Source organism: Nelumbo nucifera, chromosome 2 (assembly GCF_055504915.1).
Source record: "Nelumbo nucifera cultivar China Antique chromosome 2, China Antique-T2T, whole genome shotgun sequence".
NCBI classification, from domain to species: Eukaryota; Viridiplantae; Streptophyta; class Magnoliopsida; order Proteales; family Nelumbonaceae; genus Nelumbo; species Nelumbo nucifera.
In genome coordinates, this window is record NC_142650.1 from 6422093 (window position 1) to 6438846 (window position 16754).

At 39.6% G+C, this 16754-nt stretch overlaps 3 protein-coding genes across 6 annotated transcripts in view; 1 reads left to right on the forward strand and 2 right to left on the reverse strand.

Annotated features, from left to right (window-relative positions):
- The first annotated feature begins 568 nt into the window (after nucleotides 1-568).
- LOC104594749 (putative RNA-binding protein ARP1) lies at nucleotides 569-2874 on the forward strand. 2 transcript variants are annotated; one of them, XM_010255210.3, is made up of 6 exons: nucleotides 569-1124; nucleotides 1244-1397; nucleotides 1521-1641; nucleotides 1746-1788; nucleotides 2046-2283; nucleotides 2495-2874. In XM_010255210.3, exons 1-6 carry the CDS (start codon nucleotides 942-944, stop codon nucleotides 2512-2514), a joined length of 759 nt encoding a protein of 252 aa, XP_010253512.1. In that variant the 5' UTR covers nucleotides 569-941; the 3' UTR covers nucleotides 2515-2874. The 2 variants fall into 2 exon arrangements, with proteins under 2 accessions (XP_010253512.1, XP_010253511.1); XM_010255209.3 differs by having other exon boundaries at nucleotides 678-1124; nucleotides 2515-2874.
- A 1282-nt stretch (nucleotides 2875-4156) lies between these two features.
- On the reverse strand, nucleotides 4157-8318 carry LOC104594750 (uncharacterized). Of its 2 annotated transcripts, XM_010255212.3 has the most exons (6): nucleotides 8073-8312; nucleotides 7172-7423; nucleotides 5498-5641; nucleotides 5367-5404; nucleotides 4718-5234; nucleotides 4157-4635 (listed from the first exon to the last, which is right to left on the reverse strand). In XM_010255212.3, the coding sequence occupies exons 1-6, from the start codon at nucleotides 8178-8180 to the stop codon at nucleotides 4396-4398; spliced, it is 1299 nt and encodes a 432-aa protein (XP_010253514.1). In that variant the 5' UTR covers nucleotides 8181-8312; the 3' UTR covers nucleotides 4157-4395. The 2 variants fall into 2 exon arrangements, with proteins under 2 accessions (XP_010253514.1, XP_010253513.1); XM_010255211.3 differs by having other exon boundaries at nucleotides 4718-5404; nucleotides 8073-8318.
- Nucleotides 8319-13963: 5645 nt separating this feature from the next.
- The window catches only part of LOC104594751 (V-type proton ATPase subunit a1-like), a 76324-nt gene continuing 73533 nt past the window's right edge, over nucleotides 13964-16754 (reverse strand). For both annotated transcript variants that reach the window (XM_010255213.3, XM_088897476.1), the window contains exon 18: nucleotides 13964-14554. In XM_010255213.3, coding sequence (XP_010253515.1) covers nucleotides 14350-14554 — 205 coding nt within the window. In that variant the 3' untranslated portion in view covers nucleotides 13964-14349. The remainder of the gene's footprint in view (nucleotides 14555-16754) is intronic.

The window sequence follows — 16754 nt, forward strand, 5'->3', positions numbered from 1 at the left end:
TCTGCCTCCGAAGGGGAATCTCGAATTCCCGCAATTGGTAATCTGTTAAGAGTCCACTTCGGTACGACATACATATTCCTTACTATCTCCACCGTTCATCTGTAATTGAGATTCGTTCTATCAAGATCTCAAGAGCATCCAACGGTAAGGAATACCTTCAAAGACCGGCTTTATCGTTTTGTGCGAGCTAAGTAAGACTGGGCTGTGGGCTCTGGGCTGCACGTAAGTCGTCGGGTACGATAAATCCGTTATGGTTGCACCACATTAAGCTGTCTTTTTGAAACGACACATATATAAGTCGTAATCACCAAGTGATCCTTCGTGTCGTAATCATCTTATATTCCTAATATATAAGGTTCTGTGGAGGTAATAATTCTCAAGCGATTATTAATCTACTTTAATACAATTTAATAACGTTAAAACATGGGACCTAAGTGGCATTACACGCTGCGTCCTATCCCTGCATCTGAACCGTTTAATTGGCCCATCTTGTACTGGGAGAGGTGGATAGATAGCTAATGGCTTAATGCACAAATAGCAGTGGAATTGTGGGAAAAAAAAAAGAGTTGAAAAGGACTCCAGACCACGTTGATGGCCAAGCCAAGTCTATCTGTCTGCCTGTCTGTCTCTGTTTTTCTTGCTTATTTTATTTCCAGTCCAAGCTGTAACACTTTTTTGCGGCCTCTCTCCTTATATTCCTTGGTTGCCCAAGCCCAACGGATTCCATATTTCCAGTTCCATCTTCTCTCTGCTTCTCTGTAGTCTCTCGTCTGTACTGGGGTGGGGTTTTCAGAGTCGTTTAAAGCTGCTGTTCTCGAAGACCACATGGGGTTGGGTAGAAAATTTCACGCCTGAAAGAGAAAGAGAGGAGTTGAGTTGGTAACCGTGTTCGAACTTTCAAGTTCACCAGAGAAAAGAGGGGGAGATATCGATCGGCGGAAATGACGATGAGTAACAATGTCGGGCAGTTCGGAGACACGACGCTGACCAAGGTTTTCGTTGGGGGGTTAGCGTGGGAGACGCAGAAGGAAGCCATGAGAGAGCACTTTGAGAAGTATGGTGAGATCCTGGAGGCAGTCATCATTTCTGACAAGGTCACCGGGAGATCCAAGGGCTACGGATTTGTAAGTGACACCAACACCGGCGTCATAAGTAGTGTTGTGTATAGGATCTACCAGTTTGGCGTTTCATACATACGCCGCTGCTGCTGGGCTAATCTACGCGGGGGGTTGGTTTTTTGTAGGTGACGTTTAAGGACGCGGAAGCGGCGAAGAAGGCATGCGAGGACCCCACACCGGTGATCAACGGCCGCCGAGCAAACTGCAACCTGGCTTCCCTCGGGGCTCGCCGTGCGAAGTCATCGCCATCTCCGTCGCCGTCAACAACACCTCAACAAGGTAGGTACCTTAATAAGAGAAGACTGATGAGAGAGAGCCACTGCCATATCCATCATGGAGTTGGCTATTTTCTTTCTTTTTCCCGTAAATTCTATAAACAAAGGTTTGGTTTTGATCATCAAGGATCTAATGTTGGACCGAGGTCCACGTCATCGGCACCACCGAATCAGGTACAGTGGTACTACCCGACGGGGACACCGGCATTGCCTTACCAGCACCACCATCACGCGGTTCCTTTCTACGGGTATGCATGCATTTCTTCTTTTCATCTTCTCACGATGCTTCTTCGATGTCCGATTTACAAATAGAAAGATAAGTCCGCCTTACACGATATAAATATCCTTTCAGGTATTCTCCGACCTACATTGCCGCTGATTACGGTTACAACCCTGTAAGTAAACTTCACTTCACGATACAACAAAATCAATATGATCAGATCTAGCGCTATGTATCGATCCTGTGGCTACATCCAAGCCTTTGGTTGAACCTTTGATCATCATAACGGATGGTTCTGATGGGACCCATTGGCCATTGCATTGATAAATAATACCGAATCAAACAATTTATGAATGCTGGTTTGGTTGATTGGCTGCTAAAACTTAATAAAGAATGTATTATTGACTTATTGTGATGGGGGATGATGCATAGAAACTGAGCTACAGCGGTGGGTCCTACATGAACGGGCACTACACGCAGATGTACCCGGCGGGACAAGGGATGATGAACGCAAACACGATGATGCCTGTGTATCCATTCTATCATTACCATCAATCGCAGACGATGGGAATTCCTGCTCATCACATGTTCCCACCGACAGCAGCGGCGGGGCCCATGGCCACCGTCCCAGCTATCATCTCCAAGCCCACTGCGATGGTTCCTAACACAGGTACAATGTTAACACACTGAATCAGAGTATCGGATTTTAGAATTAGAGAGTCTGGTCTGAGAACTGAGGGAAGCAGAAGATAAACTTACTTTGAGATGCAGATCTGGGCAACTTTGAGATGCTTATGTTTAGGTTTATTTAATTTATTGATTTTTTTTTGGTGTGGGTTGGTTGGGTATTTTCAATATTGTAAACTGATATAGACAAACAGTTTGTTTGGCTGTGGAATAGGTACCCGGACGCAGGTGAAAATTTTTGAGGAGGCTAAGAGTTCCTGAAAGTGTGAAATAACTACTGTTGAAGGGAGACATGCAACTATATTATCTAATCTCTGAGATTCCTATATTCATTTTTCTTTTTCCTTTTTGCCTTTTTTTTTTTAAATTTTATGTAGTTGTCAATTAGGGTTTCATAAGATTCATTCATTCTCTCTAACATGCATCTCAGCTTGAGATGCTACCCCCTAAAAAATAGTTATGGAAGTCATGCCTGTTTACCCATGTATTTTTTATGGTAAGCTTAGTGGCTTCATTCAATCTGCTGCAAAGACACCGTTTATCTATATTGAACAACCACCTCTCTTTCTCTCTCTCTGACATGTACACATATACACATATGTACTTGCAATGAAGTAAATCAAGTAATTATCCAACAAATGATATGAAATTGCCATGCGCAATGATAACTTATAACTAGGGGTGCAAGTGGGGCGGGCTGGGTTGGATTTATGTTCAACCCAGGCCCAGTTTTGGGCTTAAGACTCGAGCCCAACATCAAGTTTGATCTTTTCAATCCAAGCCCAGCCCGTATTGTAATTTGATGAACTTATTGGGCTCAGGTTAGTAGATGAATTCACTCTAAAAATATGCATGTATATATGTATATATGAATGTATATAGTAGGGTTAAGCTCATATTGGGATGACCTAAGAGCTAGGTTTAAGTCTAACAAAAAAGAATTAAAAAAGTCCAAAGTCTTGGGCCCAAACCCAGCCCGAGGATCAAATATTCATTTTGTGTAAAATTTTGGATTGGGTCGGCCTGGTCTCAGGTTGAGCCCACACAAGTTCCACTCGTACTTATGACCGGTGACAGATTTAAAAAAACAAATCCCTTGAAGATGCCACATGTAAAATTTGGACCTAGACCCAACCCTAAATATTGGGCATTTGGACCTAATGTTCGATCCCGTTATATTAATTCTTACACCAGCCTGTTTCAGTTTTCCTTTTATCATGAAACCTGTAATCACTCCCCCGTTACACCAGCCGTGCATCGCATGGAGCTCTTCCAGTGTCAAAAAAAAAATAACAATAATAAAGAACCTAAAACTTGCAACTACAATATGGCCCAAGGGCTATGTAATGTGGTTTTACTATCCACAGCCTTTTTTAAAGGGAATGAATGTAAACTCCAGAAATTGCAAGTAGTGGGTCGATTCTCTTGAAAATCTGGGAGAAGGGTATTTAGGACGCTTGGATAATTTAGGGTCTGACTTGCCAGTCAAGCCAACTATTTTGACCTGCCACGTGGCATTCATTTGGTCATCATAGGTGGAGACGTGCCTAGGCTTTACATTAACGATTTTAGCACTCACTAGGAGTAACAGCAAAGCCTCCAAATTAGAGTCTGAAACAGTGAAACTCAATGAAAAACACTCAAATTGTTGATGGGAATGAATCCATCGCAATTTTTTTTTTTTTTCGGTACTAGAAACCAATGAACCATACAGTTTGACAACCATGGCATCCCAAATTCCCTCAATTCAAGGTATTGACATCACCAGACATTCACTTTAACCTGCAGAAAATGGCATCATATGAATGCGTAGATAAATTACTGAAACAGAGTGAGGACAATGCCAATATTCCACGTTTGAGTGTGCCCAAGATTCTATTGTCGTTAACTTGGTATTCCTTACAGTGGGTTAATAATGAGTTTCTCCACCAATTCAGGAAAAAGAAAAACCTGTAGAGTAAACTTGTAAAGGAGTAGACACCAAATTTGGACTTCATGGAATAACTTACATCCATTTTATTTGCAAACAAGGGTAGATTTGACTAGATAAAAAAATGGCTTGCTAGTTGCTAACAGACTATATATACATGATACATTAGCTAATATTGCATTCTCTATTATTCAAACCTTCTTCAGAAGAATCACCATCTGACAATCCAAAAATATATGCTTCTCCTTCATCTTCTCCATCACTGTCTTGATCAGCCCTGGTGTATCTCCTTTCAATATAAGCCAATGTCTGCCTTCTCTGCAGCCTCAATACATGCATGATAACATCAGGGTTAAGTGTGATCCGTGAACGATCCTCCCTGCCCTGCCTGTTAGCCTCCATTATCTGTCAAAAGAAGGCCAAGAATAATAAATACCTAAAAGAAGGAAATATTGGTATATTTTTTGAAGCTGAATTCACCAAGTACCTCCTCTGCATTGTCAGGCAGTGGAATGGGATCATTAGCCAGAGGAGCCCAGAGCTTGATATTTTTTTCCATCCCGCTAGTGGCAAAAACAGGGAAGTGAGGGTGGGGCTCAAGCTGGTTTACTACTTGCCTATCGCCCACCATTAGACGCAAGAGTTGACCACCCTTTTTCTTCCATATGAATATATGACCACAATCTGACCCACTCAAAACATACTCATCACTGGGTCCAAAGAAGCTTACTCCTTTAACTGTTTGTGAATTCCTATGCCCTATATACACTTGTGGTTGCTCCTGTTTCTGTAAACTCTCAGCTGGAACAGACGGAGGGTCAGGACCTATGCCCATGTTCTTTTGAAATAGGTAGACAAGTTCATCGTTGTAAGAGACAAGCAGCTCACTCTTCTTAGAGTATGCCAACCCGGTGATGTGAACACCATTGTAGCCAATCAGATGATGGGGACAGAAGGTATTTACTGGTCTGTCTGAATTACTTGATGCATCCCATTGGTAGTTCCTGATGTCATAAACACGTGCATATTCATCAGAACCACCAATGGAAAAATAATTTGGGTTTCTTGGGTCAATCACAATGGAATTCAATTCTATTTTTGTGTGGGGTGTTTTGTTTTCAGTGAAGGAAGAGCACCAGAAAAGCTTGGTAGCAGAGTGGCTTCTCAGATCAAACTGCAAAAATAAAGTTAGGGCTCCATAAATCTAATGAGAAGAGCGGGACCGTATTCATGAAATAACTAGGATTTGACAGTGAATCTGACATACATGCTGGATGAAACCATCCTCGCCACAACTGTAAAATATGTGGGGACTTCCTGGCTCTATAGCAAGCTTGTATACACGACCTTGGTGCTTTCCCAACCTTTTTGTATCAACCCATCCATCCTCCAAGATCTGACCAAGCCTGATCTGCAATAAGAGAACATCTAAAATATAGGTCACTATTTCTCTTTAGCATCTCACAATGGATATGAATATGGATGTGGCACTGAACAAAATAGAATGGCAGAGCATGATTTCATGTATTATAGCTAAGCCCATATAGTTGGTAAAAGGCTTGGGTGATGGTTTCTTTTGTTAGTGGGTTGAACTAGGAAGTGGCTGAAAACAATTATGGAAACCAGGTTCAAAGTATCTTTCTTTATGTTTTCTTTTTATTTTCCCTTTGTGAGGGAGGAGGTAGATGAAGGGACTTGTGTCTTATGCAACATAGGTCACTTTTGGGTTTTGTCCTCCTGCAATTTCAAATACTAGGCTAGATTCAATTCTTAAACATCACAAATGCTTAAGATATTTCATCAGCTTACAAAAAAAAGCCACTGTTGGGGGTCTTATCCTCCTGCAACTTCAAATATTAGCCTAGATTGCATCCATGCCCCTGTATCGAAAGGTAGACCTATTATCATTTCTTTAAGATTACAAATGGTCAAGCTATTTCATGAAATATCATTACCCAATGTTGGTCCAGCTATCTGTGGTCTTGGGAGGTAGACTGAGATACAGTCCTAATATTTGGCACTTTCTTGCACAAAGTGGCTTCTCTAAGACTCGAACTGACATTCTCATGCTTGACAGCCCAAGGTTTACCATTAACCCAGAAATGGATTAAGATATTTCATCTAAACCAAAAATAGAGCCACTTGACAAGGTTCTTTTAGTTACTAGATACATTACAACTAGGTTCTTTCAACAATAAAGGCACACACGCACACAAATAAGAGGAATGCTAGACTATGCTAGATAACAATGAGTTTATGCAACTCTTAGCTACCTTGCTCTACAGGTACAGTGGGACCCATGATAAGAAACTACAAGACAAAAACAAAAGTCTTTTTATGTGAAAATAAAACAAGAGTAAAATAGATTCGTTTTCTAATATCCTTCCACAAATAATCTACTAATATGGGGTTTAAATACAAAATCTTAGTAAGCTACAAGTTGATCAAAATTTTGGGGCCCAAGGGCAAGAAAGCCCGACAGAAATAACCGTGATAATGATCGATTACTGGTATATGATTCCATTAGATTGAGAGGAGTTATTTTAGAAGAAATAACACTGAGCAACCTCAGATTTCTGAGATCGACAGCTAACCAACTAAATTCTTCAATAATCAACAACAGGGATGTTTGGCCTATGTCTTGACCGACTTGTCATCATATTCCAAGTAACACCACCTCAATATTGTTGAAGTGCCAAATTAATAAATGATAATTTAAATAGTAGCCTGAACTGCCAAGATTATCGTTCAAAGGAGGGAAACAATGAAAGAAAAGAGAAGAAAAATCCTTGCATTAACATTTACAAAGATGTCAACAGGCTATGAAACATGAAACTGCAGCCAAGTTCACAACCAAGTTCACAACCAAGATTCTGAAACAATGAAAGTGCATTTTTGGGGAATCATTTTTGAGAGTGAAAGAATGGAAGTATGAATCTACCTGGCCATCACCGGCAGAAGTTACTATTTTTCTATCATCAGTGAATGGCATGATTCTGGTTTGGAATATATTATCTATATGACCAGAAGGATACGAGAGCTTTTTAGTTCTAGTTGCCCAATTCCATAATATGACTTCTGTGTCATCAGAACCCGAGACAAGAAAGTCGCCTGTAGAGTTGAACTCTACTGCATTGACACAACCTTCATGACCATCTAGTTTCCCATACAGATCGATCCGTTTTACCAGAACCTGTTGCAGAAAAGAAGATTTAATAAGAACAATCAATAACACTCCAATAACAAGATGAAAAAAAGAACCAACCACATTTAATAAATTCAGACACTGCTTTTTAGCATGTGGACACTTCTAACTCGTAGGGGGAGGAGGGTGACCATTTCCATGAAGATCATCTGTTATTTAGAATACATAAACATTCAACATTTGTTAATGGGTTGCCAAGAGGATTTTGCTGAACTGGATCCAGGGTCTTCAAATTTCCAGGCTACAAGTAGAAATAATAGCTTAATCTAACAAAAATAACAAAAACCAAAGTCTTCTTCTCATCAGATATTATTAAACATAATCCACCTAGTTCATCATAAACCCTAAACAGTCGTGCAAGTTAGCCCCAAGAAGCAAAGAAGAAAAATAAGAAAAAAAAAGGTAGAATTCCAGAATTATATTGTCGCTATTATACAGAAAAATGTAGTCTATCAACCAAAACTGACTACACATTGGTATTCATAAATAAAGCTTCACAGTAAGTAAATAAACAAAGACACCCCGACCTTAACTTCAATTCCTCCAAACAGAAAGAAAGGAGTCATACAACAAAAGGAAGAAAAAGGAAAAATGAATAAGCAACAGGGAGAGGAGGGAAAACAGTAAGAATCCAGACCTCGGAACCGCCAATCAGTCGTTCGACGCTTCTGGGCTGAGATAGACCCACCTGCCTCCGCCAAAGCTCTGCAAACCCACCTCTAGAGCCCTTCGAAAGGGACTCCATCCTCAGAAGAATTTTCTCAAATATGGAATTCCGCTTATGCGTTGCAGAGCTCAACGATCAAAACATACATGTTTGTCGAGGTACGAGAAGGAATCAGAATTCAGAACTCTAACCGAAGAGAAGAGAGTGGCATTTGACGGAAAGGAGCCAGCAGCAGCAGAAATAAATAGCGACTGGAAAAGGAAAAAGCGGTGTGTTTCCAGCATCATGGACATTAATTTGAGTTCATGATCTAACGACCAAGAAAGAGCGAGATATCAGGACCCACCGTGGGTGGTGGCTGCCAAGTGCCAAGCGCAAGAAAGAGGAAGGACAGATTCTGATCATCGTTGTTGGGTGTGGGACTGGGAGTCTGGGAGAGCAGCAGTAGATCGTGTGATGTGATGTGATCTGATCCGATGGCCGATCTCCACCCGTTGTTGATCCCCTCCCTCGTGACTCGTGACTCGTGGCACTCACCATTCACCAAACGAATCGCCAGTCACTTGATTTGAGGTTGTTTTTTTTTTCGGTAAATTACAAAGACCATCGTATTATGATGGGTCAGTGACAAAGACCCCTTACACTTTTTTTTTTGTGCGATAAAGACCCTTAAACTTTGGCGGTTAGACAAAGACCCCACTACTTTAACGTGTTCCGTCAATTAATTTCGAAAAATATTCTCATTTGAGTGTTTAAATTTTTTTAAATGCCCAAATTATCCTTTTATAATTAAATTTACTTGTTTTCTTTAATTTATGAAATCATATTTACCACTATTTGTTTGAGTAATATGTCGTCCTCGCTGCCTCCTTGGCGTCCCCGAGAAAAGGCAACGCGGGTAGTCTCATGCTCTGCTCTTGCAGAGCGACGCATGATTGTAAATCATATTCTTGACGTCACGTGAGAACGTGAGACACTGAGAGTGACTTAGATATTAACCAGAAGAACCAGGTCAAGGCTGCCATGTCGTGTCTCGATCGGCTAAGATAAAGCTAATCACCATTCACAAGTCTATGCAAAGCCGCAAATTTGGGAACCTGTTTCCAGAGCGTCCGATTAATTGAGCCAAACCTTTCGTTTCTCAGGCAGATAACACTTTCAAATGCGGTGGTGAATTCTGTCAATGGAAACGAGGGAGACAAGTATTCTGGGTCAAATCCAAAAGCAATCTTACAAATGTTGTCAAAGCAAATCTCGGCAGCGATCATTGAGAGATTCCGGCTGAATAACTAAAAATGCAGCATTCGAATCCATGGACGCAGAAACGGAGAGTAATGATCTAGAAGACAAAAGAGAAAGGGACAACGATACCTCCAACAAGAAAAGAACGACTTGACCTTCCAATTGAAATCTGACAATCCGCCTACATCCAGAATTGAGAAGGGCTTAATGTAATTGCTGCTCCTTTGATGGAACTGGTTCATAACCATAGATAACTACTTGTGTGAACCTGAAAACTGCATTTAATAATTTGATTACAACTGAAATTAGGCATTCAGATGATCAATAAACACGAAAATAGACATGGATGATGCTGAACTAAGAAACGAGGCCATGCTAAGTTAGTTCAGTACGTGTTCAACAGACCAATGATATATATCAAGATGTCCCAAAGCTTCCAAATCAATCCGGTCAATTCCACTCCTGCTATATATTGGGCTTGTGGGCACAACCTGATTGAACTTATTCGATTCAGTTTCATAAAGCAGGTTGCAAATTCTTTGGAGACATGCATAAGATATATGTTGTTTTCTTGTAAACGATCCTTTGTGAATAAATACTTAAAAGTTTTGTGAAATGAATAAGAAATATATGAGAGATTCAATAATTGGCGTACAAAGTGGTGCTTGCTCTGTTTTGGCTTCATCTTGCAATTGAACCAATCAAAGTCCTATGACAGTACATGGTGCTTGCTCTGTTTTGGTGTCAACAAATACCAGTTGCAAATAGAAGTGGTTCTTGAATTTTCTTCTCCTGTAATGCAAGAGAAAAGAGCTCAATATATACGGTGCAGCTTAACCCCCTCCACATCTCCCTTAATTTCTTGACTTCAATGATAAACTATCAAGTCTGCTCTGCAATTTGTTTACCTTCTCTGGATTGATGACTTGTATTTTCTCAAGTGTCCTTAATTATTGGGTTGATCTTCCATGGAATGGTTGTACCTTGTCTTGATTATGTCTGTTGAGAAGCTTAGATTATTAATTAGCCATTCAATTGCTAAACCGTGTAGGCATTCATTCCATGGCATTGCAGATTTTGGACTACATAGCCATAGCCATAGCCATAGCCAGACACACACACACACACGCACGTTAGGTACCGTAGTCTTTTTCATGTGCTTCGACTATCTATTCTCTGCAAGACTGCAATCCATTTGCTACTTTCGTCAGACTGTAATCTTCTAATGTGGTTCAGAAATCTCATTTCATTCAGGGAATGAAACCATCCATTGCTACTTTAGTTCTTTTGGTGAAAGTTTTCTAGAAGCTCAACATATGGACCTCACCACGGAACAAATCCTCAACAGAGAGGATAGTAACTCCAGAAGACACATTTTTAAGATGGCTAGTTTTGGTTGATGCGTTGGTTTAAGACCAATGGAATCAACGACCATGAGTAATGACAAGTTGCGTGGCAAGTCACCACATCTCAACTCAATGCCCACTTTTGCAATGGACACCGAGGCGATTCGCCAATAAGTTGGATTCGTGGGTGGAAGAAGAGTTGATAACAATTTTCATTTAACTTAGTTTGGGAAGAGTACAAATACAAATATCTAGAGTGCAAAATCTTATATTTTGTATTATTTTATATATTTATAGTGTACATATATGCATTTGAGACTGGATCTGCTCCTCACACACGGTGCTTCACAATGCATGGTAATGTGCCTGTGAAGCGCCCATGTGTGAAGAGAAGATCCCGTTCCCTTGTACTCTTTACAAACTGAACCTTATAGTTGAGAATTAGGATATGCTCCTCATTCACGGCACCTCACATGCATATTTCACCATGTATTGGGAATATCTCCAAGGTTCAAAGTATTGATACATATCGGCCCGTATCGATTGATATGTATCGTGTCGGTGGCTTCCCAATATGCCCCTACAGGGGGTGTATCGGGGTTCTGACCGGTTCAGGGGGTGGAGGAGCCTTAAACAGGCACCCCTGAATCGGTTTTGAAAAAAAATAAAAAAATGTTGAAAACACTATCGGTATTGCCCAATACGCCCCTATCGACGTATTGATGTTTTGAACCTTGTGTATATAAGTATGAGAGGTGTTCCCAATGCATGGTAGAGTGGAGGTGGGATCTGCTCCTCATGCAGGGCGCCTCACAGGCATATCCCATCGTGCATTGGGAACATCTCCGGTAAATAATAACACATTAGTATAGGAGATGTTCCCAATGCACGGTAGGATGTGCCTGTGAGGTCTGTATGAGGCATCCTGTGTGAGGAGTAGATTTGGTCTCTATAGGTGATGAGCGACGAATGATTGATGCGGATGTGATTAAAAATTAAGGGATAAGTAGACTGCACTCCTCAAAAATCTGAAATAACAGCCCCCTCCTAGTCTACTAGTAGTCCCCCTATAAACCTCATCCTGCCCATGAATTTAGCATCGATCCACAGTCAAGATTCATTCCACCTGTATGGTGGAGCTAAGATTTTTACGGATGGACAGAACAGTAAAAACCCCTAAAATTGAAGGGCTACATCACTCATCTCACACCACAGATGTTCCGTTTTTCTAGGATCCAGTTAGGGGTGAAAATGGTCCGATCCGAATATATATAAACAGGAATCCTGGACATAATTGACATTTTAAGGCCTTGGATGGTGTCGAAACAGGAATCCGAATATATATGAAATGATTCAGTCAAACAAGCACCATTACCAAAAATATTTATAAATTACAAAGAATGATAATTACCTCCCTAAATTTCCATTTGCAACAAAACCCCTTGGGACAGATACTCCCTGAACTTTCCATTCACGGGTCTTTGTTATACGTTAAATTAAGATTTTAATCAATTAATTATATTAAAGACTTTGATAGTCTATACTTGATATAAGGATACCTACCATCGAGACTTAATTACGTTAAAGATGTGAGCTATAATTCACTTGATTCTCAAGCATTTCTTACTGTTTGGTTCATCATAGATTTTGCTTAGACAGAATGACTCGGTGCTATGTGTCTGCGTTTGAGGGAATGTTTTATCAGTAGGCAAATGGAAATGGGTTACAGGACGGGGTATCTCAGATCCTAAGATTGAGAAGCTGTTTAACAATAGCGGCTCAGTTGGTAGATCTCAAACTCGTTGTAACAGAGGATTTAGTCTTCACAAGACTGTTTCCAATGCAAAACTGTAAGGAACTGTGCGAAGGGTGTTAGCACGGTCTTGTAAGCACTGAAGCTAATCTCATTGTAACATAGACATGGGATCAAACTCTACTGCCACCAGGGTTTGGGGGGTTAATGGGATGTATTCAATATTTTCTCAAGGGACGGGTTGTGTTCATTATTTATCTTTAATGGGTTATTGTAGTATATAATGCAGTGGTGAGAATTTTAGCCACATGTGATTAAATATCACATTCAATACATATGGGCTTGTATTGTTTTGATGCATATAAATACTTTAAACCTTGCTCGTAGGTGAGCGGTAGCACTGGGTACTTACTATTGAGTCTTCCTAGTCATAGTGCAACTTGGGTTGGCTCGATTTAGCATTTTACGCTGCTTTGGGCTTGGTCTTCAGTCTGAGCCCATTCAAATCTTGAAAAAAGCTCAACCCAGGCCCATCAAGTTGCATCTTTGTCCATTTGCCCGCGCATTGAACAACAAAAGCGAGTTCATAGAAAATAAAATGTGGATTAAACTCAAAATAACAAATAAACTTCACCTAAGTTTATTTCAATTTTTTTCATAACAGTATATAAAGTATTACCAATTACCATATGGTATTTGGTATCAGTATCACGACATAAAGAATCTTACATTTAAGGTTTAACATTTGCAGAATTAAAGAAATTTATGATAACCACGTGACCGGGTGGGGAAGTTGATGCTTCTGTCTTTCTCTCTTTTCCTCTCCTTTTTCTGCCTTGCTATTATATTTACATAAATTTCATAAGAATGATACAATTAACTTGTTAGCTGGCCACGTGGTAAATGTATAACACATTGATAGAAAAAGAGCGAATTTTAGGTAAAAAAAAAGGTTGGAGTCAACGAAAGGGGGAATAAAGCTCCACATTTATCAAAGTGAGAGAGAAAAATAAAAATTAAGAAGTTAGGATTCAAATTAAAATACCACCTATTTTCATAGATGGAGCACCCCTTTCCCTTTTTTTTTTTTTTTGTAGGGAGAAGAGAGAGCACCGCTTTGGGCTCGGATCTGCTACTCATTAGTTGTTCCCACATCCCTACCCACCATACATAACAGCTGCGCAATGGGAATATCTCCCTTTTCGTTCACAGGAGATTTTCCCAATATACGGCGGTGGTGTTTCGTGGGTATGGATGTGGAAACAACTAGTGGGTAGCAGACCCGTTAAAAAAGGCTCACCCCAAGTACCAACCAGTGGAGACACAAAAAGTACTACTTAGTAACTAACTAGTGGAAAAAGAGAGTTTTGTGGTTTGAGGAGGCACGGGTACGAACCCGAGGAAAAGAAATGGTAAGAGTAAATTACCTGTAAAATCCACTGCATCTTCTTTATTTATTAAGATTTAACGATCTGCTTCTCTGAAGAACTAATGAACAAAAGTTAATGGCTTTACAAGAATTGAAAAGAAATGGTACGTAACCCTTGCACCTTTACAAGAATTGAAATTTAATGGCTTCATGAAAAACAATAAAAAGAAATTACAAGGCTCAACTGTTGATCGACCGACCGACTTCCCAGGGTCGTAAAGAGATCTTCCTGGTTTCTACATCAACACCTCGTAAAAAAAAAATTAAGCAGGGATGTATACATACATTTCTAAGTAGAGCAGCAAATGATACAAGTAAGAGGTGACTGACATCATTCACAGCCAAACAACTCTCTTTCTCTCTCTCTCCATCAAAATCTAATCCGGGCTTCTATAATCCTATTTCTATCTTGTTTTCTTTGTATTTTCACTTTTTTCTGTTTCAAATAAAGGAGTGGTATCGAAGGAAATTAGTGGACTAATCATCATCATCGGGCAGCGAGGCAAAAGAGAAGGGTTTGAACTTGTATCCATCTCCATGGTAAAACTTGCTTTGGAATTCCACCCAATGGAGACGCAAGGCATGGAGAAACGCACTGAGTGTCTCCATCATGAGTAAGATGAAGGCTGTGGCAAAGGCAAAAACCACAAGCCCTATCAGTCGAATGAGAATGTTGTCATACCTGTCATCATCATCATCATCATTAGTATTAATAAGACCAAATGAAAATTTTAAAAACATGATAATTGCATATATGTAATTAGGCAGAGATCCCCCATCTCTACTCCCAAACAAAAAATGGGTCAATAACTTTGTATAAATTTTATTGATGATAAAAAGATATACGCTATCTATTTACAATACAACACCGACCTTGTAATTTCACAAATATTCATTTGGAACAAGCCCAGCGCAGCTCCTAACAGAGCCCCAAAAATACAGAAAATTCAATCCAAAGGATATCCACCCCACTTCAGATAGTCTGTTTACTCCATGAGCTAATGAGTCCACAAGCTAGCAGACTAGAGGAGCTAAGAAAACATTGCCTCCTGAATCTCATCTTTCAGCCAGCCACATGATGAAAACTTTCACCATTGGACTGATGTTAGATTGGAGATATGACAATATGTGGGTATGGGTACTACTATATTCCCTCTTTTGAAAGAAAAGTTCCCCCTAATTTAGGAGGCCCTTTATTGTATGGCTACCCTTGAAGAATCCAAAAATACTGTCAACATATGACTTCTTTTTTTCATAATATGTAATAACTCAAAATGTTTTTTTGTAAATAAATTATTCCAGAGCTGAATTGAAGACCTTACATCTGGTACTAATTATAATCAACTGAAGAAACCAACCTAACAAAAATACATTCTGCACCTATTTAAAGCTAATTAGTAATTGGTGACAAGTAACACATGACACAACTTCTGCCACAAAGTTGTACCATGTATGCAAATTGGCCATGACTTGCTAATATCTTGGTCTAGAAATGATCTTATGATTGTTAATTAGGCTAACAAAACAACCTTATACCACTGAATCAAGGAGATTGAGAGAAGTCCTGAAACCAGAAATCTGCAGTCACTAGTGACAGATTAGCAAGTTCACATCTTACCATTCTTCATAGCCTATATAGCATCATTACCATTTCTTGGGTTTTACTGCTTGCTGAAATACTGCAAGTTCACATCTAAGAATCGCATTAATAATTCTTATGCATTTTTTCATTATTCGATGTTCATCTAATTTGGATGGTACAAGTTATAATGACTTTTAAGATGTCATATGTCAAGCTTACTTTTCAGAATTCTGAAGAACCTAAATAACTGTTTCTGATAATTATAGGTGGTATTTGGCACAAAAACACAAAATATAATATAATATTATATTATAAGGACATCTGGAGGCTCAATTGGTAAGGTGACCTTGAAGTAGCTCCGATAGGTGATAAAATGAGAGAGTAGACTAAGATGGTTCGGTCACGCGCATAGAAGACCACCAAGAGCTCTGGTTAGAAGAATTGATTTGTTACAAGTTGAAGGGGGTAAAAGAACTAGGGGTAGACCAAAAAAGACATGGGTAGTAGTAAGAAATGATTTAAGAACTGATAATTTAACAGTGGATATGACTTTAAATAGAACAGAATGGGGAAACAGGATTTATGTAGCTGACACCATATAGTTGGGATAAGGCATGGATGATGATGATGATGCCTTGGGATCAAATCCCTCTGTCACCAGACCAGAGTTGGGAGGGTTATGGGTATGGGGAATGGGCTAACCCCCATTGTGTAGCTCCATGAAACAAAAGAAGAAGAAGAAAAAAATATATTTTATTATAATGGCACTGGATAGGACAAACAGAGTTGAAATGCCCCCGTATTTCCCCCAACACCCCATGCACATAACAGAATGCAAAGTGTGGTGTCTTGGCTTTAAGTTAAACCAAATAATTTTTGTACATTAAAGCCAAACCGCCAATGTGGAGTCAAAATGGAATGCAACACCCTGGTACCAAACGCCATCACAAGGAATGACATTATCATAAAAGGAGCTTTAGTCCAGAATAATAACCTTCAGAATACACTTCTTGTCTAGCTGAATTTCAGTTTCTATTATTTTTTTATGGTTTTTTTGCTTACACCATACATGCTCTAGCAATACATGTGTAACTCTTTCTAAATTTTTGTGAGGGTGTCTCACCCTCCTTATAGAACAATATTTTTTACCACTTGACACAAAAGGGAAAAAAAACAACCAGGATAAAGCATTTACCATTCCACATAACTAACATCAAGAACCTTACAGATCCAACAATCCACATATCATCTTTTAGTGTACACTCTGGGCATTTTTGCCTTTGTAGGCAGAACAGGTTTT

What these genes read in the sequence shown, in the direction of transcription:
- LOC104594749 (XM_010255209.3), top strand. Translation starts at nt 942, where the DNA reads ATGACGATGAGTAACAATGTCGGGCAGTTCGGAGACACGACGCTGACC. An exon ending in GTCAACAACACCTCAACAAG is followed by an intron (nt 1,398 to 1,520) that starts GTAGGTACCTTA and finishes TTGATCATCAAG; the next exon opens with GATCTAATGTTGGACCGAGG. An exon ending in CACGCGGTTCCTTTCTACGG is followed by an intron (nt 1,642 to 1,745) that starts GTATGCATGCAT and finishes ATATCCTTTCAG; the next exon opens with GTATTCTCCGACCTACATTG.
- LOC104594750 (XM_010255211.3), bottom strand. Translation starts at nt 8,180, where the DNA reads ATGGAGTCCCTTTCGAAGGGCTCTAGAGGTGGGTTTGCAGAGCTTTGG. An exon ending in CTTCTGCCGGTGATGGCCAG is followed by an intron (nt 5,642 to 7,171) that starts GTAGATTCATAC and finishes CTCTTATTGCAG; the next exon opens with ATCAGGCTTGGTCAGATCTT. An exon ending in TGCCTGACAATGCAGAGGAG is followed by an intron (nt 4,636 to 4,717) that starts GTACTTGGTGAA and finishes TTCTTTTGACAG; the next exon opens with ATAATGGAGGCTAACAGGCA.